The following is a 26,280-nucleotide window of genomic DNA, read 5'->3' on the forward strand; positions in this document are numbered from 1 at the left end:
GTTTGAAGTCGCTAATTACCATATCCAAATAAGGATAAAGCCCTCATTCTCCTGTGCGCATGCTTGCTGTGAAAACTGGAATGCGAGAAAATATTCTCGAGATGATGATGTAGGCTTTTAACGCTTAGGTCGGTGAATGCAACCACGATGGATAGATAGATTTGTAAACAAAGGCGAATCTGCCATTTGAGAGCAGCAATCTTGGTGATGGGGCTCGATGTCCGCCATGTGAACCGATTGCATAATCAACATTCATTTCTTCTTTTGCACGGGCGTAGGCTTGTGTGAAAGACAGCCCACGAACTGAGCAGAACAAAATCCAAACATTGCAAAACAATCTGGCTTCTAAGTTGTGCTTTTCATTAAAATTACACGAGCCCCTTTGTTTACACAATGCGGGGCGTTTCGTATCTACGACCAAAGGCCTCATCTTTGAACGATGTGGCGATTAATAGATTTCGTTTCATAATCCTGCAAGGTTTCGCTATATGCGGGAGCGTGCACGTACGTGCACACACAATGACATCAACTGCTAACAAGACACGTTGTTTCGTGGGCTATCTATGTTTTAACCATCGACTACACAACTAATCAACGATGTATTAGTGTTAGATAAAAACTAGTTACTTAAATTATTATAAAATACTAGAACTGTATGTGTGATTATGTTGCTCAATACAATTGATCATTTCACAAAGACAGCAGGGCCATCAATTGCTCATGAGCAGTGGATTTAGTACAAACTACAGAGTAACTCAACCCATGTTGAGTTGTCTAACATGTTCTGGTCTACGTAACTGCCCTGCTTATATTGGGCCTGATTGAGATGGATCGAGGTCAAGACCCTCAATCAAATAGCTGTGACAACAATGTCGGTAATATATGTACTTAAGTATCTTAAACTTAAATGTCAAAACTTCGGATGAAACAGAAGAAAAACATCCGGCTGATAAGTCATAAAACAGAAAGGGACACGATGTGTGCATAATGACACTTTCAGAGTGGTGCGCATGGACGAGCCCAGTTAGACACTTCTTCCGGTTTTGTCGTCGAGGTGCATTTCAAAGTAATGGTACAGGAAAAGCATTTATCGTGAATGGAGAAATGTCAAATTCCATTTAGTAGTCACACACAATTGAAACCTTATTGTGGATGGACACCAGTATGTTAACCTGGATAATTTAACCAGGAATGAAAAAAGTTGTTTATGTACGTTGGTGTGACGTACATATACATTGTTACCGGAAATACAATTCCACACACTTCCACTGCAGAGTTCAGGGAGAAGCTTGTCAACGAATTGCAGTCAGTCAGCTGACAGGCAGCATCTCCGCTCGTCCGTCAAAACATTAGACCCTGCATGGCTGCAAGTGCCCTGCTGGATAGCATACAATAAACGACAAGTGTTCGACATGCTCATGGAATAAGGTGTTATGTTAGAGACCAAAAGAGGGAAGGAGGTTCCTGCATCCCTTATGGCGGCCGAACAGCCCAAACCGCAGACTCGGAAGCCAGTTCTGTTGAGCAAAATCGAAGCGTTTCAAGATATTGTGACTACAGCGGTAATCATTCCTAAAGAGGACGGCGTGATCAGCGTCTCTGAAGACAGGTAAGGTGGACACCGGCTGTCGCATGTGCATTAAAGAGACCATAACCCCTAGACTCTAGTATCTGCATGTTCAGGGCAGCATAGGAGTGTAAATGTATTGTTGAATTAACTTCGCTACGGTTTGTGGAAAAAACACTATTGCTTCAGGCAATGGTGCCTTGTGTGTTGCCCACCCCCTCACCCAAATTCATTTGGTCAATGATCTACTGCGTCTGCTCTTTGCTGAAGCAGATTGAGCACGATAGGACCAATGCCGATGCATACTTGGCCTACTATATTCAAGTGCGTGGTCGTTTCTACTAAACGCCATTCAAATTTCTGCAGTATTGAAAATGTGTACTTCATAAAATATTCCAAATAACTATACCTTTGTACTTTCTTTAATTTTGATATATCAGCTTGTGACACATTTTATATGCAGCTACCATCGACTTTACATAATAATAGCATAATAATTATCTGATTACATGATCACAATATTTCTGTACTTACAACTAAACCGTTACTGAGACCAATAATAAAATATAATATATAATAATTAGAAATTATGGAAAAAATCTAATTCCACTACTCTGTTACTTGCATACCACTGACTGCATTAAATAAATTAGGTGTTGGTTATCTGTAATAGAGGATTAAGTTATTATCTAGGACTTAACATGCTTTTTAACTCTCCAGGACAATTCGAGTATGGCTCAAGAGAGACAGTGGTCAGTACTGGCCCAGTGTCTACCAAACCATGTCAAGTAAGTCGGTCGCTTCGAGATCCCTGGTTATATATATATATATATACACCTGTAAACTGTGTCTAACAACATTTTCTCTGTCTTTAACAATGAAGTCTGAATTTTTAGATACATTATTTCTTATTTGTTTCAAATTTCTCAGAGTGAGCAGTACCTACAACTGAATTTGTGTGTAATTACTGCTTTGTCTGATGATTCTTTGGGAAATTTTGAAAATCAGACATGGTTTTGTAACTTCAGAGATCCCTGTTTGTGTGTCGACACTTGCCATCTTGGTTTTCCTTCAGTTTCAGTTCCTAGGAGAGGGAGTAGATTGTTTCTGTGTTCCCCTTTATTATGGCGTTGCAGCAATTAATAGGCGCCTGATTACCAGTATTTTATTTGGTTGCAAGATAGCTTTACTAAAGCCACACCATTTTGAGTCATATTTTTGTAGATGAATCATGATAGTGATGCTATTATGTTGTATCAAAGTATACATTTATAAATGGAATCTGATTCATTTCTCTACAACACATGGAATTGTATTGCAGTATACTTTTTGTAGGAGGGCGATCACTGACATTTAGATAGTACTGTATTGTAAAACTGTTACAATGCCATGCTGCACTTGTCAGCAATGAGAATGACCTCATAGATGTGCCATTCTCTGGGCTGCTGGTTGGTTTGATGTTGGCCATTTTGGCTTGTCTCTGCTGTCATTTGTTGCAAATGCCAAAGGGCAACATATTTCCTTTCCTCCTACTTTCAAAAGGCACTCTCACTCCCAGTTCTCCCCCCAAACATGAAGTTCTCCTCAGCCTTTTATCTCAGTGGTTTTGGGTATGGCGTTTCATTTTGTAGATTGTTTTTGTGCCATTAATGTAGTTTAGGCACTATAGTAGAAGCTGTGTACAGCCTCGCGTTCCCACTTGACTCACTATGCCTGCTCCTTGAGGTGGGCCCAGACTGCTGCCCGGTATCTCCCAGAGCCTGGTGCTCTGAAAGGTTTCTTTGTGGTCTAGGGGAGTGGTGGCAAGGACAGTGCAGTTTTGGTGCTCTACTGTTCAACCAGGCTGTGACTGCTTGGTCTTGGGCCTCAATGCTACAGTAATCTTCTTTGTTACATTCTGTTACATTGTTACATTATGTTGCAAAAATGTTACATTATTTTTGCACATCGGGGTGAGGATTAGCATGAGTGCCAGATCCGATTTACAATTAGATCATTGGCATTGGATCAAAAAAGGAATTATGGATTAGGAGTGGCTAAAGACCAAATTCATCAAATCCTATACTGCTAAAAAGCTGACACGACAATAAAATAAAAAAAACACCATTAATTTGGAGTCGCATCATGTGTGAACGTGACATTTGCAAAAATCCAAACAAGTTTTTCTCTCGTTCTCTCCAGACTCCTGCACCTGCATGTCCTTTAACCCTGAGACCAGGCGGCTGTCTGTGGGCATGGACACTGGAGGCATCTCTGTAAGTTCTATTGCTCGCTCTCTCTCTCTCTCTCTCTCTCTCTCTCCCAAATACTTTCCAGGTTGACCCACCAGACCAACCCTCCTCAACCTGAAATGACCCCTAGGGTTACTGCCTCCACCATTCCACGGGGTCGTATGTCGGTCAGCATTCAAGGAAGACCTAAATTAGATGGCTTCTATTCCTCTCCCCTTTCCTTCCGATTCATTTATTCTATACAAAGTTCTAGGTAAGCTTTCCTGGTAGTATAAGTTGTATATATAATATCAAATAAATGAGTTGCTAATTGTTTATGAAGCGTTGGATGGGATGATTTGGGGTGATTTTTTTTTTTATAAACCCTGGTGTGTTGACTGGGTAACTTCTGGGAAATTAATGTTCAGTAAGTATTTGGGTGATTTGTACAGAGCGTGTGTAATGTTCTTATTTTACCAAAAACAGTATAAACTCTTTTTCAAAAGAACACTGTATACATTTCCAAAGAGGCAAGGAAGAAAATGCAGGATATGCATACATAATCATCCCAAATATTTAAAATGCATAGACAAGCTTACATCCAAATAAATAAAAAGTGTATAATCTAAACATTAAACACAAACATACAAAGTGATTTTCCAAAAACCCAAATAACCATATATTTGGGCAAAACAATCACATCGGGAGATAGAAATTTCCAAACAATATCAAATGCTTGTCGATACTGCTCTGTCTCATTCAGATAGCTCTGTAAAATGTTCAACAACAGAGAGGCATCAAAACTAAAAGCTGATTATCCTAATTCTGTGGAAGGGACCGAAGGGACATTTTTGAGTTCTCTAGTCCTGAGAACAGGTTTGGTTAATTTTGCCTCTTGCTCCCATTAAATAGTTTAAAAATGAACCAACTTAACCACACATTCTATATGCACATCATATTGTGTTATGCAAATGTCAATGTTAGATACACAAGACTGCTTTTGATGATGCATTGTTTGAATATGCTGCTTTAACATTGTCATCAGAAAGGCCTTATCCAGAACCGCGTTGTGTCGTGGTGCATTTTGAAACACGGGTCTTTTTCTTGAGTCATGTTTTTTCGTTTCCTGTCTCTCAGGAGTTTATCCTGGCCGAAGACTACAACAAGATGACCCCTGCCCGCACTTACCAGGGTGAGACACCATATATGTTTGTGTGTGTGTGTTTTAAAATGTATTCCTTTTTGGCAAAAAGATAGGACTACTGTGCAGTTTTTTGTACTCTACCCCTTCCATCGGCCATTTTGACTGTATTCCTTACATCAGCAAACTGAGGTTACTGAGCGCTGTACTTTCACAGACTAGTGCTGATTCAGCGCAGAAACCTCTCCAATGTCCAGAAAATGATGGACCATTAAACTACACTTCAAAAAATGATTCAGCCCTCAGGAACTTAAAATAGTGCAGAACATTTAAGTCCAGTTTAAATGGGAAGGCACATTCTATTAATACTAATCATACACTCATTTCCACATTGTGCACTGAGCCACTGCTTGTTGACTGCAGCTTTTGATACAACTGCAGCCATGGTCGAGGTTAGAACACTCTGTCCTGGAGGCAATCAACCGCATAATCAGAGCTGTATCTACAGTTTATTGTTTATCGCAAAGTGCTATACTCACACTTTATCGTGACATGGTGTGCCAAATATGGGTTATCCAAATATCTATGCAGCGGCACGACTTTCTGTATTTTTTTTTTTTTTCAGTTTTCCATATATTTAAAATTGTGGGAAAGCAGAGTAGTCCACGGGAAGGGAGTTTGACTCCCAGGGTCAAGGTTTCAACCATTCCCAATTATTCTGAATCGTTATCCAAACTAGAGTCCAAACCATAACCCTCTCCTGTGCATGGGCTCCCCGACCAAGACGCATATTACCCCTTCCTGCTCCTCGAAACACCTCCTGCCTGTGCTCGCCGTGAGTGCATCTAACTCAAGGGTCTCTCTGTGTTTGTGTGTGTGTGTGGTGCTCTCAGCCCACCAGGGCAGGGTGATGGTGGTGCTGTTCGTCCTGGAGATGGAGTGGGTGCTGAGCACGGGCCAGGACAAGAACTTCACCTGGCACTGCTCTGAGAGCGGCCAACAACTGGGTACCTACCGCACGGCCGCCTGCGTCTCGGGCCTGCAGTATCCTTTCCCCAAAACCGGGGGTGGGGGGGGGAGAGAGATGTGTGTGTTTGTGTGTAAGGGTACATTTTAGTGTGTGTGTGTGTGTGTGTCTGTAAAACACTATCTATGTCTCTGCACATTTAAGTGTGTCTGTGTGTGTGGGAGTGGGGGAGATATGTGTGTGGATACATTTTAGAGTGTGTCTGTGTGCGTACATTTAAGTGTGTGTGTGTGCGCGTGTGTGTATTTAAGTGCATATGTGTGTGTAGGGGGGGGGGGGGGAAATGTGTGTGTGTGTGCGCGCGTGCGCTCTCCCCGGAGGGCTAACTGCTCCGGCCTTAGCTAATGCCTCACTGTTGCAGGGATTTTAAGACCCGTGCGCCCAATGAACCTGTCAGCTTAACTGCTGCGTTAAGTGGAGTGCAGCCAAGACAGCTAAACAAGTGGCAACCGACCCGCCTTCTTCAGTAGACTCGCTTGGCGGGGAGTTTAAAGATATATTTGTTTTGGCAAGTGGCAGCTCTCGTCTATAATGTCAAAGAGTTAGTTTTGAGGCCTTTTGAGGTTTCTCCCTCAGCTTATTTCAGAGGGGGCTTTGAGTGCGATAAGATTAGCCTCCAGCTACTGTATACTAAAGAGAAGGAGGGGACTAACAATAGACAACTGTCATCCCGTTGTCAAGGAGATGGGCCGAGTGGGTTTCTAGAATGGCCAGATGAAGTATTGGGGGGCCGTACTCAGCCGTGCCATTGATGGTTATAGACTAGTTATTTATGTATTAAACCAATGAGTACACTATGTTTCTTTGGCACTGGTCTGAAATATCCTTTGTACAGGCCACCAATAGCGACCATTAACCAACATGACTGGTCCAATGTGATTAGTTCTAAAGCATTGGTCTGATCCACGGGATGGATTTGAATTGGACACACAATATTGTGTTATTGCCTCTACATTAAATGACTAGCAAGCCAAATAGCATTTCTTTGTTTTCCTTCTTACCCCTAATGACCACTGCAGGATGTCACTCTTGGATTCAAATTGGAGGCATGGTTGTTTTCGAGAATGAGGAATTGGATTAGATAATCAAATCAAATCCCGTCTCACAGGACGTTTGCTTTCTATTTTTCTTCGACGTATTAGTTAATTCTGCATTGTGGGAAAATCATCAAAAACCACTGAACCGGTGATTGGCTAAGCTTAGCACAGTGCATCAACTGAGTCTGAGACATGTATTAGACAAAAATTACAGCAATTTGACTGTCGTGAGTCTTCATCAGATCCAGTAGTGATCCCCTTGTATACGCCTGGGCAGTTTTACGTCTCCTTGACCGCCTTGATCCTCTAAGGTTTGACGTGGAGACTAGACATGCGTTTGTGGGCGATCAGTCCGGCCAGGTGACCATCCTGAAGGTGGAGCAGGACAGCTGCAGTATGGTCACCACCTTCAAGGGGCACACGGGTCTGTACACGAACACACACAACACCCTAAACCCCCCCCCCAAAAAACATCATCACACCACATTACCTCACACAGCTGGTCAAGCGTTGTATATCTCTGTATTCGTGAGCCAGTTGGCTTTTAGTGGGGCCACATTCAGTGTGTGGTACCGATTTTGTACCCTCAAATGTGTTTACGATAAGAGACGAGACTCAAATTTCTCTTAAAATGCTTTGGTTTATTGAAGTGAGTCATGTCTGCCATCTTAATTGTTTGTGTATGTGTGTGTGTATGTGTGTGTGTGTGTGTGTGTGTGTGTGTGTGTGTGTTTGTGTGTGTGTGGGATATTCCAGGTAATGTGACGGCCCTGTGTTGGGACCCGGGTCAGAGGGTGCTGTTTTCCGGAAGCTCGGACAACTCCATCATCATGTGGGACATCGGAGGACGCAAAGGCACCGCCATCGAGCTACAGGGCCACAAGTAAGCACGCACGCACACACACGCACACATGACACTCGCTATTATGTTAATCTCCAAACAAGCTTGTAGAGGAGATATGTTTTGTGTCCGGTAGGTGAATTAGAGTGGCCCAACACTGTCATGATCTGCAGGGAAAACAACCAGCACAGGTTATGGTGGCTGCTGTTTCCCGATTGGCTGGAAGTATGAACAGTTTACTGTCAGATTTTAGAAGTCTCTTGGCACTGCACCGAGCCTGTCGGGCCAAGCAATGATCGTAATTGGGGTGTTGAGTGAAGCCTGTGCATTTTGAATACGTGTTTTGGTTACTCATGACTCACTGATCGTTTTGAGAATTGAATGGACTTCTTCTCTACTTGTAAATGCCTTGTGGGGACTGACTGTCAAACATGTTATATGGGTTTTTAGAGGTGTTACGAATTCAAAAGGCTTTCAAATGCCTAATTTGCATTTGAATATTAAAAGTATGCCTATGATAGTGGATGAGTTAAAAGGATGAACCGTGTGTGTGTGTGTGTGTGTGTGTGTGTGTGTGTGTGTGTGTGTGTGTGTGTGTGTGTGTGTGTGTGTGTGTGTGTGTGTGTGTGTGTGTGTGTGTGTGTGTGTGTGTGTGTGTGTGTGTGTGTGTGTGTGCGCGCTCGTGTGTGTTTTTGGATCAGTGACAAGGTGCAGGGCCTGTGTTTTGCATCCCACACACGCCAGCTCATCTCCTGCAGCTCGGACGGAAGCATTGTTATCTGGAACATGGACGTGACGCGACAAGAGGTCAGCCCCTGTGGAGATAACACACACGACACGCACAAGCGTGCCCACAGACACACACAGTCGAAAAGGCCTAACTGTAATTGTAAAGTCCTTGTCAATTTCTGATCCAAGGGTTGGATTTCACTGCCGTTGGTATTTATGACTTTATGGTCCCCACCTCTGTTACTCTGAGTGTTGACTTCAAAAGCCATTTCCTCACCACCAGTCAATGAACATCTTACCAGACTGTGAACGTTTGTATTGTCAAACCATTTAGTAGTGTTGGCATTGTGTCCAGAAGATAGAGGTAGCGTTCATACAAAGTCAATTATTTTTTAGGGGGTTGTTAATTATGCATTATTATTATGATTATTATTATTATACAGTACTGTGGCCCCCACTTGATAGATGCTGCTGGCCTATTGAACCTGTGTGATTGCTTCCTCCCCCCAGACTCCAGAGTGGCTGGACAGTGATTCCTGTCAGAAGTGCGAGCAGCCGTTCTTCTGGAACTTCAAACAGATGTGGGACAGTAAGAAGATTGGCCTGCGACAGGTACCGTACATTTACCTTACTGTTCATTTGACACATTTAAGACAGATTTTAAAGGCACCCAGTGCAACTTTATGTAAACATTCAATGAAAAATAAACATTCAATTTCTAGTCTTTTTTACACGTAGTAAGTTTCAATAACTCCATACCATTACATATCGACATTCAAGGAGAAAAGATGAGACGTCGCTGTGTGGTGAGAACTGATAGAAAATCGTAAACAACAACAATCGCCGGTGGGGAGACGCCATTTTTCCATTGACTGGAAGCCTGCTTTATTTATTGTAGGTTACAAAAAATAAAGAAAATGGCGGCATTGTTGTTGTTATCGATTTTCTATCAGTTCTCACCACACAACGACGTCTCATATTTGCTGCTTGAATGTCGGTATGTAATGGTATGGAGTTATTGAAACTTACTACGTGTAAAAAAGACTAGAAATTGAATTTATTTATTTTTAAGCCTCGAAAGTTGCACTGGGTGCCTTTAAAAGGCCAGGAGGTAGTGGTGCTTGCAGTCCAAAATGTCAGGAAACCATACCCTTTTCCTTTTAAACCTCTATTACATTTAATGTCCTACTCTATTGAAACATTTCCCTGTCTAGAATATTTCTATACATCGGTTTAGAACGGGTTCAACCAGGTTAGGCATACGGTTAGCCCGCCGTCGGCTGTTTTAAAGAGTCTGTGCGAGCCAGCCGTTGTGGTTTCTCTCAGAGAGTAATGTGTTTCTATCTCTCCGCTACGCTGTTTCCTGTCACAGACCACGTGCCGAGCGATACTGGCTTGATGGTAATTTGACTAGAGCAAGCTCATCAGAAATAATGTGGTATAGAAGGGAATTGTGTCTGATTTGCTTCAATAATAAAAAAAAAAAAGATATTTTAAAACAAGTCCACCTACATCAGCCATAATGAGTCTGGCAATAAAGCATGCGTGTCATTATCTTTTCCAATCGGATATGTTATGTTCGAATGATCTCACCCGTATCGCTTTGACAAGCTATGCTAGCACAGTGATAATATTTACCCCAATTGTTTATTTTGTTGTGGAGATGCGGTTCCGTTTCATGTCCACTAGAGGGGGGTAAAGTCCCTTGTTTCTTTCTCTCTTCTCCAGCACCACTGTAGGAAATGTGGGCAGGCTGTGTGCGGGAAGTGCTCCTCCAAGCGCTCCACCATCCCCCTCATGGGTTTTGAGTTTGAGGTGCGAGTGTGTGACAGCTGCCACGAGTCCATCACGGAAGAGGAGTGAGTGACGCGTCGTAACATGACTCTAAATCAATACACATACTAGCATTTAATACCCATCTTGATCAGTGGTTTGTTTCACAAAGGTTCATGCTGTTAGTAATAATATATCAAAACAATGCATCCTCAGTCATACTACGTTTTTATAACTACAATTATTGGTAAAATTGTTATTTCTTTATTAAACAACGTTCATATGTGTATATTAGTTGATTGCTTATTTCCATGTGTTTTCCATGTGTTGTGTGGCTTCCAGCCGAGCGCCTACAGCGAGCTTTCACGACAGCAAGCACAGCATCGTGCACATACACTACGAAGCCACCACCGGGAACCTGCTCACCTCCGGGACGGACAAGGTCATCAAGGTCAGGGTCCCCCAATGTAGCCATTACAGTGCCTTGGTACTTCCTAGCATAAGGAATCACTAATTTTGGATAGGTATAAGACCATAGGTAACATGAACAACATTGCCTTAGTTTGCATGAACACCATTAGTAAACTTTAACAACATTAGTAAACATGAACACCATTAGTTAATGATGACTAGAAACATTAGTTAACTGTTGGTTAATGCTTATTATTGCATTTATTTTTAATTAATGGTTAAGTAGTGTTACCTTATTGTAACGTGTTTCCAATTATTCATGATGCAACATCACCAAATGGTATCAAATTACCTTATACAAATGAGGCTTATTATTGCATTCACTATTTTTAATTTGGTTAAGTAGTGTACCCTTATTGTAATGTATTTCCAATTATACATGATGCAACATCACCAAATGGCATCCAATGACCCTTTATTTAACTAAGTCAAATCTGGAAACGGTTTAATATTGATCATAAAACAAGGGGTTTGAGAAAGGAGGGTCAGATCATGGCCACAGCACATAACCACCCATTCAAGTATTTTATGCGCCTATAGTGCCCATAAACCTCTGCAGTGATGTGATTACAGCTCCACCCACCATGTTTCCACAGGGAAATCTCACTGATCTCACATCATAGTTTCTGACAGTGTTTATTTCAAGCTTTCTAAAAAACGAATGAAATGTTCTTTCCTTCGTTCCAATGGAGTTGTTTCGTGATGTGACTACACTTGGCTACGAATAGCCGACCACTGCTATGTATAACAGCCTATACAGTTACTATGGCCGCAGTTCCAACCGTATGTTACGGCGTATTTGTGGCGGATACAATTAAATCATTTTTTATGTTTTATTATTATGAAATTAAATAATTGATTTATTAAAGGTTGGGTACGCGATTTGCGAAACGCCAGCAGATTTTGAAAATACACAACTCAAATGGTCCTACCCCCTCCCCTTCAACGCTGACTCTGACTCCACCCATTCCAAGTACCTGGACGCGCAATCATGCACGAGCGCGAACAGAGATGCGCGAGAGCGAGCCAGGCTAGCGTAGGTTTTCGTTTAACAACATGGCACTACATTCAGCTGTAAATTGCACCCAGTACCGCGGGAAGTAGGGGTTTTGGGGGTGCTGCAACACCCCCTGTCCGAGGCCCTGTCTTATCACAGAAAACGATCATTTCTAAAAACCAAAGTGGAGATTTCTGAAAACGCCGGTTATGTGTTGTCGTATCAACGGGGAGAAACGGGATTTTAGGTTCTGAAGCGTCACATTATGCACCAGGAAATGCTTAACGTCATGTGAGCATCCGCTGTACCGTATTGGTCCGAATATAAACACAAACCCCATTGTAATACGACCTATATTTGGAAAAAAGATTTGAAGCCCAGATCTTGATTTCATGAATAAATAAATTGTATTAATTGAAATAATATACGAAAATAAAAAGGCATAGAATAAAACACTGCATTGCCACTAAACAGTAGTGCAAATAGGCCGTACTGATGTGTACACCAAAGACTTCCTGACACTCCTCTGCCCCGCTGTGTTCGCTCTGGCTGTGGTCGCTCCGAACTGTTTCGGCCCGTGGCAAAGCGAGTCATCCTCGCTGCTGTCCAAGGCATGTTGAGACGCAGCATTTATTTAATGCTCATATGTCCTAGTGCTGAAAAAAGGCTATATGAAAAAGTGTGAGGGTAGCGGTGGTGCGCTAAACTTGTTCTGTGAGCAGCTGGATGTGAACCATGGTGTGAAGGAAGTGAACACAACGATCGATTTTCAACTGTGCGCGCATGCACTGGTGTAATTGAGCTGCGCTGCTATATATCTTTTTTATCAATGTGACGAGTTGCGAGTCTAGTGCAGGCCGGGTTTTTTTTTTCCAGCACCCCCTGCTGAGAATACGTTCTCGCGGCTATGGTTGCACCAGATGTTATAAACATTAAACGGTCACATAAATCAATACTATTTTTAGAAAATGTATGTTTGTTTCATATAATTGTATTGGAAGTCCTGGTTTTCACTAGGGTTGCCGCGGTGTGGACATTTTCACACCGAGTAATAGCCTACACTCGTCTCAACACCGGTATTACCGAGTATAAACGGTATAAACTTTGAAACTAGGTCAACCGCCACACAAGCATCGGTTTTTAGACCCTTCTCGTCCTTCAGTTGCCGCCAACGTTCAAAAGCAGCGCCTAGGATTATTCTTGATTTCAGTTTTTCTCTTTCAGCGTTTTTATTATCAATTACTCTCTGAAAAAGAGTTTTCCTTCTCTTTGCTGGTGGTGGTGGTGGTGGTGGTGGGGATTGTGGCGTCTTGTCTGCCATGGAAATTGTCTTCTACTGCTAGGTCCAAATGTGGATTAACTAGTTCCAGTAGATACCGCAGGATAACAACAAACAGGAGCTTGCTCTGGGTCACGAGCTCTGGGTCACGAGTACTGCACGAAGGGGTCGCGCGCGGGGCGCGGGGGAGGGGGGGAGGGGGAGTGCAGTACGACCGTTTGATTGACGTACTTACTGTCCAATGAAACTCGGTGGCAATGGATATGATTGGCTGGAGTTTTTCGAGCCCTGCACGTTCCACAGATGATTGACAAGTTTAATTTTCATGTCAGTACTTCTAACTCAGTGGCTGTAAGCGGGTTATGATAAGGATTTCAAGTAATTTTGCAAAAATGGCCAAAAAAGCAAATCACCTATGCAACCTTTAAGTAAGTAGCCGTGTAATAAGCGGCATAATATAAGTACAGCTAGTCGGTCATTGCTGGAATATGTTGCTGTACATTGTCCCTTGCGTGTAATCTCTGTCCGTCTGTCCCTCTCTGTGCCTCCAGCTGTGGGACATGACTCCCGTGGTGTCCTGACTTCCGTCCCGTCCGGGGACGGCGAGAGGACGCCTGGTTCAGATACGGACCCATGGCGGACCGGGCAGCCCTTTGCTACGGGGGGGTTGAAGGGGGAGCCAAGATAGTGCTGCTGTATAAATGGGTTGACACACACACACACACACACGCACACGCACACACCTGAACACACAGGAAGAAAATCCAACACTGAACAATACAGTACATGAGGGTCGGTCAACTATGGGTCACGTCCCACCCCTATCTGAGCAAAGAGAGAAGGGAAGGATGAAAGCACCTGTTGTGTGTGTGTTCGTTTGTGTGTCCATGTGGACTTCGGACTTCCTTGGTGGGGACTTCCACACTCTTTAATTTAACGGCATTCCTGGTTGAACTGTGAATTTGAAATCTAGCCTCTACTAGTATGTGATTTGTTTTCTGTCATCAACAGGTAACGGGTTGTAGAGTAAGTCCCAGTAGGAATGGAATCATCACGCATAGAGATTATTTGTATGTTTTTTGTTGTATATTGAAGCACAAAGGTAACAGCCAGGGAATACAATCCATCATTGAGCTGAATTCCCAAATGGAGCATAATATATAATGATAGGTAACAACTTCAGATGGATGAAACTTTACTGAGAAAGAGCAAAGGCAAAAACTACAGCCTAAATGTTCTGTAACTATATCGTCAGGATCGAAAGGACTGAGAGAGCAATGTGGACATTTTGAAATGAGCATTCCAGTGATGTGGATTTAGGCTTTATCTCAAAAACTTTGTCCATGGTCAAAATGAGCCACGTTGTGCTTTGAATTCAGTACGGTTACAGTGAGAGAGAATAAGTACAGATCAATGGTGGCTTTGTGTCGTTGAACGACACGTTAGCTGAACTAGCCTATCAAATGGAAGGCATTTGGGGATGTGGGCTTTTTTTGCTCCAGCTGGTTTACATGGGCTGTGTGTGTGTGTGTGGGGGGGGGGGGGGGCAGGGAGAAGGGCCATGGTGGACAAGGTTCAGTAAGTGAGAAGCTCGGTCAGTTGGTGTCATTTATTTCGTACTTGTATGCATTTTGAAGTATAGCCAATCCGGGTGTTTCACTCTGATCGCTGTGGGGACGTTTCACCTCCTGAACCTGGAGAGCTTTAACTTTTGATGAGTGACCAAATGACATGAAGTCTTGTAGAGCAACAAAACATGATCTTTCCATCCAACGATCATTGGATTTAGGCTCAAATGAGAAGATTATGTCATGGAAATGAACCAAATGTTTCTTGGGAGCCTTGCTTATTTAGGGGCTGGACTTGGGGACAGAGAGCGCAGTGGTTGTTTTGTGGTAAAATGTTTTGTTTGGTCAAATCTCATGCAGAGATATTTGCATATCATTGCATATCGCTTATTGTCTCTTTTTTCATCGTGTTCATACATCACCTTTCATACAAATGTAATTAACATGTTTGTGTTCCGTGATTACCTGTTTGGCTGTGGAGGTTTGTAATATATATCGTAAGTTCATGCACTGAATCAAGGATTGAAAATGTGTAATTTGTGACGCATTGCTGCTATGTGTAACTCTCTAATGTCCATCTTTATCAAATTTATACTTGAAACGGCCGATGGCCCTTCGTGAGCTTGACCACCCTGCTCAAGGTGTAATGAAGCAAGTGGAACACCTTACAAGAGCTCACAAAAATGCATTAATGTCTCAAATCATAGTACAACTATGTATTTAAATGTACTATTCATTCAACAAGGCATTTTGTTTCATAGAGTCATGGTTCACAACACTCTTCCTGAATAAATCTTTGCCTTGATGTATGCACTAGTGCTGTGTCATTCTTCAAATATTGATTGTCCACACTGAATACGCCGGATTCAGAATCACTGGATAATTCACCCCAGACATTCTGGATCGCGGACCATTGAAAGTCACCAGTTTGAAAACAGTTTTTTTTAATCCACCAATAATTGCAAGTAAAAAAAGTATTAACATCACCATTAGCTATTTGTTAAGACACTGAACTTTGAGGTATGTGTTAGGTTTTCCCCATAACTGGTTAAATAATTATATAAATAAATCCAATCTTAGAATTATACTACATACTGTAATGGCTGTATTGGGAGTTCTTGCTACGTAAACGTCCAACCCTGACTGAACGGTCAGGGTTTGAACTTGTTGCTGAGCTGCTCCAGTGTGGCCTGCAGCTTCTCTTCCTCCTGTGGGGTGCACCGTGAGCAGGCCAGGGGAAGGTGCGTGGCTACGGCTTTACGGTCTGCAGGGAGGGACACACAAGACGCAATCATGATGCCACCAAAACCAAACAACACAACGAGTAGTTTGGATAATTATTGGAATCAATTTCATTGTAAATAGATTCAGCCAAACAACTCTGCATCATGAGTGTTGCATGATTATGACTCGTCTTTGCTCTTAGTTAAGTATTGCAAAGGGGCGTTCCCACATATGTTGTCAATTTGTGAATCACTAAGCTACAACAAGTAGGTGTTGTTCGAGCACAAATTAGACCAAATCAAGCCCATGCTAACATCAGTGCCACGGCGAGGTCAACGTATTCCTCGACTGTAACATGAAGATTTCAAATAGCCAGCCCTCACCCATCCAGCATGTTCCGATTACAGGGTTAGGATTATAGGTCTATTCTGGGGGGCGTGTGCTGTGAAGGCGGCCCTGCCCTGCGGGGATAGTGGAGCCGTGTTATTTAACAGGGTCTTACCCTGGAAGAAGAGGCCGCTGGGCTGCTGTCCGGAGGCCCCGGAGACGGCGAGCCACACTATGGTGTCCGCCCCCATGGCTTCAGTCCGTAGTTTGTTCTGCATCTTGGCGTGGAAGTCGGGCATGGACAACTGGACGGCTAAGGAGAACCATAGATCACATAAAACTGCAGCATGAACTACTAAAACTCTCGATGACAGTAATGATCAAAAGGCTCAAATGCTAACTTTTTTTCACTCGGAAGACGAAATCCATGATGCTTTTTGGCTTAAGAGTATCAGTAAAATAGAGAATGTGAATTTTACATGGCCTCCTTGTTTGGACTTCAAGTTCATTGTGATTGACTCTCCGTTCTCCTGGGCATGAAAGACCCATGCATCTGTGTCATACTGCTGTCAGGGACGATGAGGTGGCTGTTACCTGGTGTGTCAGCCCAGCCCGGGTGCATAGAGGAGAAGTGGATCTCTTTGTGTTGAGATGCCCATCTCTCTGTCAGGATCACCTGCTGTCTCTATGGGGACAAAACAAACACAAGGACTTACAAAAGAATGTTTGCGCAGACCACCTCCCCTCCCACACGTCCACTTTTGTTTTTATTGTATTTTTTCTCTCTGTTCTCCTTGGGAGGTAAAGCTTACTTTATTCTGGGCGTAGGCCATAGTGCCGTCGAACGTTCCCTTCTCAAACTGAAGATCATCCAAGTTCAGCTTTTGAACCAGCATTCCTCCAGACGACACAGTGATCTAAAGGCCAGAAATATATACATATGTTTCTTTAATAATAATTAAAATACATTAGATCATCTCTGTGCTTCCTGGATGGGGGAACAATCAATTGCATTTCTGGCCTTGCTAGTTTTTCCCTTCTACAAATTGTATGAATTGAAAGTCTGCCATGAACCAAGTAGAAGAACTGACCACTCTGGGATTCTCAGCCTTCTTCAGTGCAGGAATCAACGCCGTAGTCAGGATGTAGGTACCTATCAAAAAACACAAGAACAAATCCAAACTGTATACACATACACACTGGATACTTTCAAAACTACCATGCCAGGAACTGATTTTTTCTTTACCTAGTGCATTAGTGGCAAAATTCTTCTCTAAGCCCTCGTCTGTCAACTCGCGCTGGTTCACCATGCATCCTGCATTGTTGATCTACAATTTACGGAGAATAAAAGAATATTGCATAATTAAGCATTATTATAATTATTAATGAGCAATACATGTCCAAGAGGTGATCTCTGAGAAGCTACCTACCAGCACATTTACGCTGTTTTCTTGGCTGAAGTTCTGGGCAAACTTCCATACTTGCAGAGCACTGGACATATCCACTATGTGTACGTGTACATTCTGGAAAATAAGAATGACAGGCCAAATGAACAACACAAGAAAAGCTTCAGATTCATGTGTCCGATGACGCAAAACAATCACCTGATACAGATGATGCAAAAACAGAACGAATTGAATGAGTTGGAATAACCAAGTTAGTAAAGAAAGAGTCAGGCAATCTGAGTAGCATCAGGGCAACGGTGTTGCACGCAAATTAAGGAAATATATTGACATTTTGTAAAGCTTCTTGCCTGATTTTTACTCTGATCAATGATCTCATTCTTTGCTGCTTCTGCCCGCTCCTTGTTACGACACACCATGTGAACTGTTCCGCCTGTAGAAAAAAATGTTTTGGTCAAATCCTTGCCCACGCCCATGCAACGGTATCCATCTCGTTAGAGGCATTCCTGATCTGCAACTTGGATGAATTGACAGTGGAAGTAGGAAACCAAAGTAGGTTGAACACATACATTTGATCCCACACACATCCAAACCCAGGACACTCACCTCTGTTTGCTATCTCCAAAGCAGCTCTTTTACCTATCCCACTATTGGCCCCGGTTATCACAAAGGACCGCCCGCTAACCTTCACATCTAGATCCCCGGGGGTAAAATGCTTTGCTGCTGCTTCGTAACCACTCCTATAGGAGCGAAAGATCAACAAGATGAACAATGTACAAGTGTACAATAAAAGCGATCAAAGGGGGCAAAGGTGATATGAGAAAAACAGGTGAGAAGTCACAAGCATATGTATCACAACATCTGCAAATCCGCTTCTTCTGAATGTTTACTAGGTGGGAGTCGGCATATTTGTGGTAGATTGAAAATATCATGAGGTCGTAATTATAGTATAGCAGTAACCTCAAATCACATGTTTATGACTTACTCCTTAACGTATACATTGCAATTGAGAGATAGCTAGCAGCAACGTTTTCTCTGAAGCGATTGAGTTTTCTCTGTCTACATGCTAAAGGTTGAATTAAAAGGTTCACAAAAAACAAATATGCAAACAATTGTATAATAGGAGCAAAGGTGAAGTATAAAGCATGCCATTTTAATATCATCCAACATGATCATGCTTAATACATGACAGCTAAACTGCCTTGTATACACGAATCATTACTTACTTTGTGTACTCCTGAAGACCTTTAACCAACCAGACAGCATTCCTGTACATCGACATGTTTAGTGACAAAGTATAAACTGATGAATGGTGAATTATACAGAACTTGCCTAAACATCCCCACTCGGTTTCATAAGCATAATAAAGCTGTTATGTAGTAAGAGGGGCGTGGCGTTTGATAATAAGTCACGTTGTTTGACAAGTCCCGGAAATGGTACAATATGAGCGTTCCTATTGGTTTAAAACATTGCGTACAGATCCTTGAATCGGGCGTGTTACGTAGTAGTTTTATACAACGAGACAACAATGTTTGCCTCGTCTATTCTGTATTTTATAAAATGTTTTTTGTTTAAATGATTGAGCCTACAAGTAGCATTGCCTTAAATTATAACATTCTAATTGAAATACACAAAAGTATCTCAATGTAAGCCTACACCCACAAACGGAGCATATAATTGAATGTGAATGTATTCGCTACCTTTCCCTCGCATGAGTCTAAATACTCCACGATGCGGTGTTTATTATCCACGCATAAATATATCTCATTAGTCATTTGTAACGTATTCTTTTAGATACATGTACAAGTATGATTAAATCCCCGTCTTTCTCAGTTGTCAGGATGGCCGAGTGGTCTAAGGCGCCAGACTCAAGGTAATACCTTCCATATCATGGGGTTTCTGGTCTCCGAATGGAGGCGTGGGTTCAAATCCCACTTCTGACATATCTTTTGTACGTGATTTTTTAATTTACTTTGTAAAGACTGCTATAACTTGAGCTCCGAAGCAATGTCTTCCATTATAGTTGCCTTGTTAATTAATGTTTCTTCCATAAGCATTTCATCAAAAATGGAGGCACGCATGCATCACAATAATTCACTCAGTCATTTCAAACGGTTTCTGAAGCTAATTCAACCACACATAAATGTAATTAATTCCAAATCGTAATGTTGTCTTTGTCCAAATTTATAAACTCTTTTAGCTCTGCATTATCACAGTTGTCAGGATGGCCGAGCGGTCTAAGGCGCCAGACTCAAGGTGATAAACCTTCCTGGTAAAGGGATTTCTGGTCTCCGAATGGAGGCGTGGGTTCGAATCCCACTTCTGACACTACTTTTTCTCTGTTAAACATGTTATATCTTTCCTAGATGTCATCTGTTTACTCATACAAAAGTGAACTGTATCGATAGCTAACGTTATTCACAACATGCTCTCACTCAATACGTGGTTGCATCTACTGGCCGTGTGATTTCAGAGATTCAGGGACTATAAAATATTCTATAATATTTTTGGTTTATTCATATATATCATTGGAATATTTAAAAAATAATAATATTGTAAAGCATTATTTGGCCTGTGCTCATTTGCAGGATAGTTATCAAGGAAGCAATGCTCCCTGGTGGCTGAAACAAGCAGAAAATGTGCAGTTGAATTCAAATATGTGAATGTCAGTTAGAAACCTACTAGCCATAAACCATCCGTGATGCTTATATATATATATATGTATTTATTTTATCAAATTTTGTGTCTAAATGTTGTTCTCAGCACAAATTAACATTGGCATGGGGGATTTGTCAGACCATTTTGGCCTTTGCCTTTATCAACATAAATTCTGACTATGTCCTAACTATTTTGCATAATTACTAGGGTCGCTCTTGTTTGTATTTTTAAATGAAAAATGTGTATAAAATAGTAACTAATTCTAATTCTAATTATCTCAATTTCCACCATTGGTATGCACTATTTGTGTTCTTTAATATTTGACATGAGGATGAAAGCACAGCAGACACAGAAAAGCTTGTAGTATTTTATTGTAGACTAGACCTACATAGAAACATAAACGTGTTGTTCTAATACATTCAACATAAACAGTCAGACACAGAGAAGCTAGTATTATGTTATTGTAGATGAGACCTACATAGAAACATAAACATGTTGTTCTAATACATTCAACCTAAACAGTTTTCTTATCAAAGAAAGAAATCAATATTTTAGTGTTTCACTAACTAAGCTTTAAGAAACCTTCTCTAAAGGTGTTAAAATAACTTCGGTGATATATATTTGAGACTATCTTGCTTCATTCGCATTGAATGATGGAATTAAATTATTCAAACATTTAATATCGTACCTGGAAATAAAAATGTAGAATCCATTTTTAAGCAAAATGTATGAAAACCAACTTACTTGGTGCGATTTTTGTAGGCATACTATATAATTTACTACACAAGACTACACAAATGTGTGTTAAATAAAACAAACATCATGTATACGCTAGATTATGAGGCAAGCACACAAAAGGGTTTTTAGTTTATACCTGAAAAAAAACAGTGATTGAAAAGGATTGTCTTTACATTATTCCCACACTCAGCAGCATACTTAAAACAAAACGAGTGACACGTGAAACCTCATCTTCCCCTCATTTTACGCCCTACATCAAAATCAGTTTATTCATCGTACACTACAGAATATAAATGTCTTCCTTCTTAAATGAACAAAACACTTCTGCATATCCATACTGTCAACTCTCTGTTAACACATAATTCATCATTAAAGATCTAGCCAGCAAAGTACAAGAAGAGACCTTTCTCTAAAAGAGTCCCTTGTCTTTCTTCAGCTTCTGCTGCTTCCACGTTGGCATGGAGTAGAATTCCATTCGAGACATCCCTAGCACTAGTGCAAAGTCCTCATTGTTGAGGTGTTCCTACAAACACACACACACACACACACACACACACACACACACACACACACACACACACACACACACACACACACACACACACACACACACACACACACACACACACACACACACACACACACACACACACACACACACGACACACATTGTCAAATCGATCTCCCCCAAAAATATTGTGTACATTTCTGGATCAAGGTTAGTTCTATTAGCTAATTATGTATCTGTGTTTTACTATTGGCTTCTAAGGCCTTGGGTCCATATGTTATTTTTAAACCCAAAATATTACACAGCTTGCGTTAAGGTTGCCCATCTTGCCCAAGAATGTGTGAAACTGAAAGAGGGAAGTTTACCAATTGAGCTAAAACGGCTGGTTTCATATTTCGGCCCTTACTAAATGCATGCATTAGGGTTCATGGGTGCAAGACGTCATCCCTCATTGGTCGCCTCACCTCTTTCCTGGTTGGATCAACTCCCTCTGGAAGATCCTCATTCTGCTTGTGGACCAGCTGCTCGACAGGGAAGGGGGCTGCGGCCGACGGAGTCAGGATTCCCATCCCTTTGCTAGGCCCTTTGCCCGGTGTGGTGGGCGCCGTCGCCATGTCCTGAAGACAGACACAAACACATGGGCATGGTGGATATCGTGGTGGCTCTAGAAGGTAAGTGTATGACGGAAGGGGTGCATGTTATATTGCTTACCACTGTTATTTTGATGATGTCAGTGGCATCTCCGAGTTCAGACTTCAGCTCATAGTAAGACTTTCCTCCCTGGTGAAACATAAGAAATTCTTCAAATAAGTGATTAACATAGGATTTTTCTTGAGGAACGCTTTTGATGTATCTAATTAAGGAGCAGGTGTGGTTTGGGCATCTTGGTCTGAAGCGCACGTTGGCGTTTTAAAACCGGACATTTTCGGCTGAGAGTCAAAAAGCCTAAACACCAGACTGTCCCTAATTGCCTCGAATTGAACTGTACTTCCTCCAGGAAGTACTTACGCTCCACATCTGAGGGTCCCAGGCATGGAACCATCCGGTGAAGGTCGGGGGCTCGAAGCCCTGTTTGATCAGGACGATGGGCGTGTCGACGTCACGGCCCGCCGGGTGCGAACGCAGATATTCCTGGGCCGTCGTCACGGCAGCGTCCTTCTCGACGGGATTGGCCCCCCTCCCCATCCACAGGCACACCTGCAAAGAGACAACCAGCGTCCAAATCAAGAATTTCACGTTGGACATAAATTGCTGAAACGTCAATTAACCTCCTCATCGACTTAAATTACTGTTCCAATACAAGAATAACATAAATACAATTATAATGTAAAACCGACCTTCAAACAGAGAAATGTAAAAAATAACAACGAGTTATCAAAATGAAAGGGGTCCCCTAGTCACCATGTCCCATATATCGAGGAGCATGATGTCGTCCTCGTCCAGGTCTTCCTGGTCGAAGTTTGTAATCTCGGTGGCCAGGAAGCGGCCCGTCTGGTTGGAGCACTCGAAGAGCCGCGGGGTGACGCTGTTCAGGCCGTCCTGGAGTCTGTGGAGGCGCAGGCGGAGTAAAGCCCGGTCAGGAACCATCGCAACAAACACTCTCTCTCTGGCGGCTCATTTTCAAAGAGTCGAAACGAAGCGAGATCCCGGACAGTACGAATGAGTGGAAACCGGCACTGGTTTGATATTGGCCAAAGTTTGGTTTCCTTTTTGGCTGTTTCAATCACTAAGGTTGGGATGGATATATTACACTTTCCTCCTCTTTTAAATTTGTTTTATATATATATATGTATACAAATATTATACATTGTCAAGATTCAGTTACATTATCGATATTATAGGTCAAATGAACAGGGAAGAGCTCTCAATGTGTCATCATGTGTATCGGCGTTCCCTCCTGGCGTCCTATATAGTTCCCCACCCGTGCATCGGCCCCCGGTGGGTCGGGTACCTCTTGCTGTTGGCGTACTGCGTTTTGCCGCCCAGGCTGACCCAGAAGAGGTCGGGCTCCTGGCCCTCGGCGATGACAAGCTTCTCTCTTCTGGAGATAATGTCGGCCAGGGATTTACCCATCAGCCGCTCATCACCGCTGCAGCCCTGAGAGCGACACCATCAGGCAGTTATCACGTCGACTCGGACAGGCACCCATTCCGTCTCTGTTATCACGTCGACTAGGACAGGCACCTCTTCCGTCTCAGTTATCACACCAACTCAGACAGGCACCTATGCAGCCTCTCTCTTTGAATACAACTCCCATTGACTTAGCCCTGTCGTCTTCAACATCTGTGCTTTTTTGAATTTCATTGATTTCTTTAGACATAGTCACGTAAACTATTAAGTAGCTGCTGATGCAGATACCTCAGTGGCCCTAATAACATTTAAGACACTGCATCATCGCCAGTTGTGGTTATCCAGGAGACATCAAAAAGGTTCTCCTCGTCTCCCTGGGGCCAACTTCAATGTCTACATTGTAATTTATGTAAATTAAAAGACAGAGCTCATGAACATTGAATTCACTATAAAAAAATAAAAGGAGGAGCACTTACCTTTCCATACCACAGAAAGCAGGAGTTTTCAGTGCTGAGCACAAACACGTCGTTGGAGTTGAGGCAGGCGCTGCGGGCCGAGACCTCTATGGCCTGGGTGTTGAAGTCGTTGGTGCCTCGCACTTGGAACAGACGCACGGCGGGGGGTTTGTAGGCCGACCCCTCTCTGGAGCTCCCTTCCTGTCAAACACACAGCCCCTTTGGTGCTCAGCTAATGGTACGATCCATTGGTGTTGGAACTGCTGTACTTTTAGCTGTAACGGGGTGTGATCAGATGTCCTGAGACAGGGTTTAAAGGTGCTATAGGTACATTTAAGAGGGCTTACTTGAGTGTTATTTCTTAGAAAGGGACTAGCTATCTTTTCTATCTGCACTTTGACAATATCTGTTTTGAGTTGGGTTGCGCGTTTCACTGTAGAAGACCATTTTGATTTTAGATTTTTAGGGGTCCAAGCCAACAGGTTGGATCCCTATTGTTTTTGTAAGGATTTTTCTTCCTATTATTATTATTTTTATACTTACCCCCCTAAAAGTGGTACCACAGCCCAAACCGTAAATGGTGCACACACGCCAATTACATGACTAGATCCAGATCTCTTCGGACTACGCAGACGACAAAATCCAGACATGCCGGCCACTAGGTGGCGCTATACCAAGGAATACGCGTTTGGGGCTATAACTCCCACACCGAACCTCCCACAGTCCAAAAACTTGTACACACAGATGCACTGGAGTCTGCTGCATCTTTTGGCCTAGGCCACGCCCATTTGCGTCTATGAATATTTTTCGCTAAATCGCGAAAACCGCAAAACTGTTTTTTCGCTACTCCTCGCACATTTCTTGACCAATCAACACCAAACTTTGCACACGGCATCTTCAGACACACACGCAAAGAAATCATATACAGTTTTTTGATCCGACCTTCGACGACGAAACGGTAGAGTTTTGAATATTCTTTTATTAGCTAAATTAGACGTGGAAAATTAAAAAAACAAAAAATTCCAAAATTAGACATCGGATCGAGTCCAAATTTTAGACACATGTTGGTGCTAACCTTAATGACCTTCGATAAAAATTTCGGAAAATTTCGCCATTAGGGGGCGCAATAAACGAGGAAATTGTATATCTTCTACAAAAATTTCGCCGCGAAAACGCTACACTGACTTCTCGCTACTCCACAGGTTCAGGGTAGCGTTTTGAACACATGCTTCGCGTTTTTCCGGCGAAATGCACATTTCTTGTCGCGTTGTGCCGGCGAAATGCACACTTCTTGGACCCCTGCATAACTGCTTGCAGTTCTAGTTTTTGTTGTTGTTTATTCCAAAATTGTGCTATCTTGCACTCTTTTCTGCCCTCTCTCTCTCTTTAAAACTCTCCACCTATAATCACCTATAATATGAACCTGGCTATTGTCCCTGCCTACATTTTGGTTAAGAATTGTCCTTTTAAGTGACTTTGTGGGATTTTTTGCTGGATGCTTGTGTGCACTCACCTGGTGTGGTGAGTGCAAGCCGGACAATTATCGTGGCATTAGCCTGACCTGTGTCATAGCGAAGATGTACAACCGCATGATACTAAACCGGATTAGGGACGCCATTGACCCACACCTGAGGGACAACCAAAATGGCTTCAGAAAGGGAAGGACCACCGTAGGCCAGATCCTGGCCTTAAGGAGAATCATTGAGGAAGTGAAGAGGAACAATTTGACAGCGGTGCTATGTTTCATTGACTTCAAAAAAGCATTTGACTCAATAAACAGAAGCATGATGCTGAAAATCCTTAAAGCTTACGGGGTCCCCCCGAATCTACTCCGGGCCACAGAGGCCATGTACAAGGGCACAAGAGCCAAGGTGGTAACCCCAGATGGCATCAGCGAGGAGTTCGACATTCTGGCAGGGGTGCAGCAGGGGGATACTCTTGCCCCCTTCCTCTTTATCATAGCCCTTGACTACGCGCTCAGGAAAGCCATCAACGGGCGGGAGCAGGAGCTGGGCTTCACAATCACACCAAGGAAGTCTAGAAGAAGCCCTGCTGTAGCCCTGGCAGACCTAGACTACGCAGATGACATCTGCCTGGTGTCTGACCGCGTGGAGCAGGCACAGGAACTCCTGAACAGAGTAGAGGTGGAATGTGCTAAGGTTGGCCTCAGACTGAACATAAAGAAGACTAAGGTAATCACCTATAACATCTGCACAGACCATCTGCCGATTACAACATCAGAAGGCAGCTCTTTGCA

At 42.6% G+C, this 26,280-nt stretch overlaps 3 protein-coding genes and 2 non-coding genes across 7 annotated transcripts in view; 3 read left to right on the top strand and 2 right to left on the bottom strand.

Annotated features, from left to right (window-relative positions):
• Window positions 1–9: 9 nt before the first annotated feature.
• On the top strand, window positions 10–16,313 carry wdfy2 (WD repeat and FYVE domain containing 2). The gene is made up of 12 exons (XM_056579171.1): window positions 10–1,609; window positions 2,288–2,355; window positions 3,749–3,822; window positions 4,915–4,969; window positions 5,812–5,962; window positions 7,294–7,406; window positions 7,739–7,865; window positions 8,525–8,630; window positions 9,063–9,164; window positions 10,281–10,411; window positions 10,668–10,776; window positions 13,624–16,313. Exons 1-12 carry the CDS (start codon window positions 1,434–1,436, stop codon window positions 13,651–13,653), a joined length of 1,242 nt encoding a protein of 413 aa, XP_056435146.1. The 5' UTR covers window positions 10–1,433; the 3' UTR covers window positions 13,654–16,313.
• Window positions 15,074–18,996, bottom strand: dhrs12 (dehydrogenase/reductase (SDR family) member 12). The gene is made up of 10 exons (XM_056579172.1): window positions 18,821–18,996; window positions 18,201–18,334; window positions 17,945–18,027; window positions 17,622–17,714; window positions 17,438–17,519; window positions 17,283–17,344; window positions 17,004–17,108; window positions 16,786–16,876; window positions 16,367–16,504; window positions 15,074–15,904 (listed from the first exon to the last, which is right to left on the bottom strand). The coding sequence occupies exons 1-10, from the start codon at window positions 18,874–18,876 to the stop codon at window positions 15,792–15,794; spliced, it is 957 nt and encodes a 318-aa protein (XP_056435147.1). The 5' UTR covers window positions 18,877–18,996; the 3' UTR covers window positions 15,074–15,791.
• Window positions 18,997–19,429: 433 nt separating this feature from the next.
• On the top strand, window positions 19,430–19,537 carry trnal-caa (transfer RNA leucine (anticodon CAA)). The gene is made up of 2 exons: window positions 19,430–19,467; window positions 19,492–19,537. It is a non-coding gene; the product is annotated as a tRNA-Leu (tRNA).
• A 275-nt stretch (window positions 19,538–19,812) lies between these two features.
• Window positions 19,813–19,922, top strand: trnal-caa (transfer RNA leucine (anticodon CAA)). The gene is made up of 2 exons: window positions 19,813–19,850; window positions 19,877–19,922. It is a non-coding gene; the product is annotated as a tRNA-Leu (tRNA).
• A 655-nt stretch (window positions 19,923–20,577) lies between these two features.
• The window catches only part of vil1 (villin 1), an 18,808-nt gene continuing 13,105 nt past the window's right edge, over window positions 20,578–26,280 (bottom strand). For all 3 annotated transcript variants that reach the window (XM_056579282.1, XM_056579281.1, XM_056579283.1), the window contains 7 exons: window positions 24,045–24,224; window positions 23,450–23,595; window positions 22,900–23,044; window positions 22,507–22,695; window positions 22,210–22,278; window positions 21,963–22,115; window positions 20,578–21,513 (listed from right to left, as the gene is read on the bottom strand). In XM_056579282.1, coding sequence (XP_056435257.1) covers window positions 21,400–21,513; window positions 21,963–22,115; window positions 22,210–22,278; window positions 22,507–22,695; window positions 22,900–23,044; window positions 23,450–23,595; window positions 24,045–24,224 — 996 coding nt within the window. In that variant the 3' untranslated portion in view covers window positions 20,578–21,399. The remainder of the gene's footprint in view (window positions 21,514–21,962; window positions 22,116–22,209; window positions 22,279–22,506; window positions 22,696–22,899; window positions 23,045–23,449; window positions 23,596–24,044; window positions 24,225–26,280) is intronic.

This window comes from Gadus chalcogrammus, chromosome 20, assembly GCF_026213295.1.
Source record: "Gadus chalcogrammus isolate NIFS_2021 chromosome 20, NIFS_Gcha_1.0, whole genome shotgun sequence".
In the NCBI taxonomy this organism is placed as follows: domain Eukaryota; kingdom Metazoa; phylum Chordata; class Actinopteri; order Gadiformes; family Gadidae; genus Gadus; species Gadus chalcogrammus.

What these genes read in the sequence shown, in the direction of transcription:
- dhrs12 (XM_056579172.1), bottom strand. Translation starts at nt 18,876, where the DNA reads ATGTCGATGTACAGGAATGCTGTCTGGTTGGTTAAAGGTCTTCAGGAG. An exon ending in AGGCTGAGAATCCCAGAGTG is followed by an intron (nt 17,109 to 17,282) that starts GTCAGTTCTTCT and finishes TCTGGCCTTTAG; the next exon opens with ATCACTGTGTCGTCTGGAGG. An exon ending in GGGCTGGGCTGACACACCAG is followed by an intron (nt 16,505 to 16,785) that starts GTAACAGCCACC and finishes GGTTCTCCTTAG; the next exon opens with CCGTCCAGTTGTCCATGCCC.
- wdfy2 (XM_056579171.1), top strand. Translation starts at nt 1,434, where the DNA reads ATGTTAGAGACCAAAAGAGGGAAGGAGGTTCCTGCATCCCTTATGGCG. An exon ending in TGGACACTGGAGGCATCTCT is followed by an intron (nt 3,823 to 4,914) that starts GTAAGTTCTATT and finishes CCTGTCTCTCAG; the next exon opens with GAGTTTATCCTGGCCGAAGA. An exon ending in CCCTGCCCGCACTTACCAGG is followed by an intron (nt 4,970 to 5,811) that starts GTGAGACACCAT and finishes TGGTGCTCTCAG; the next exon opens with CCCACCAGGGCAGGGTGATG.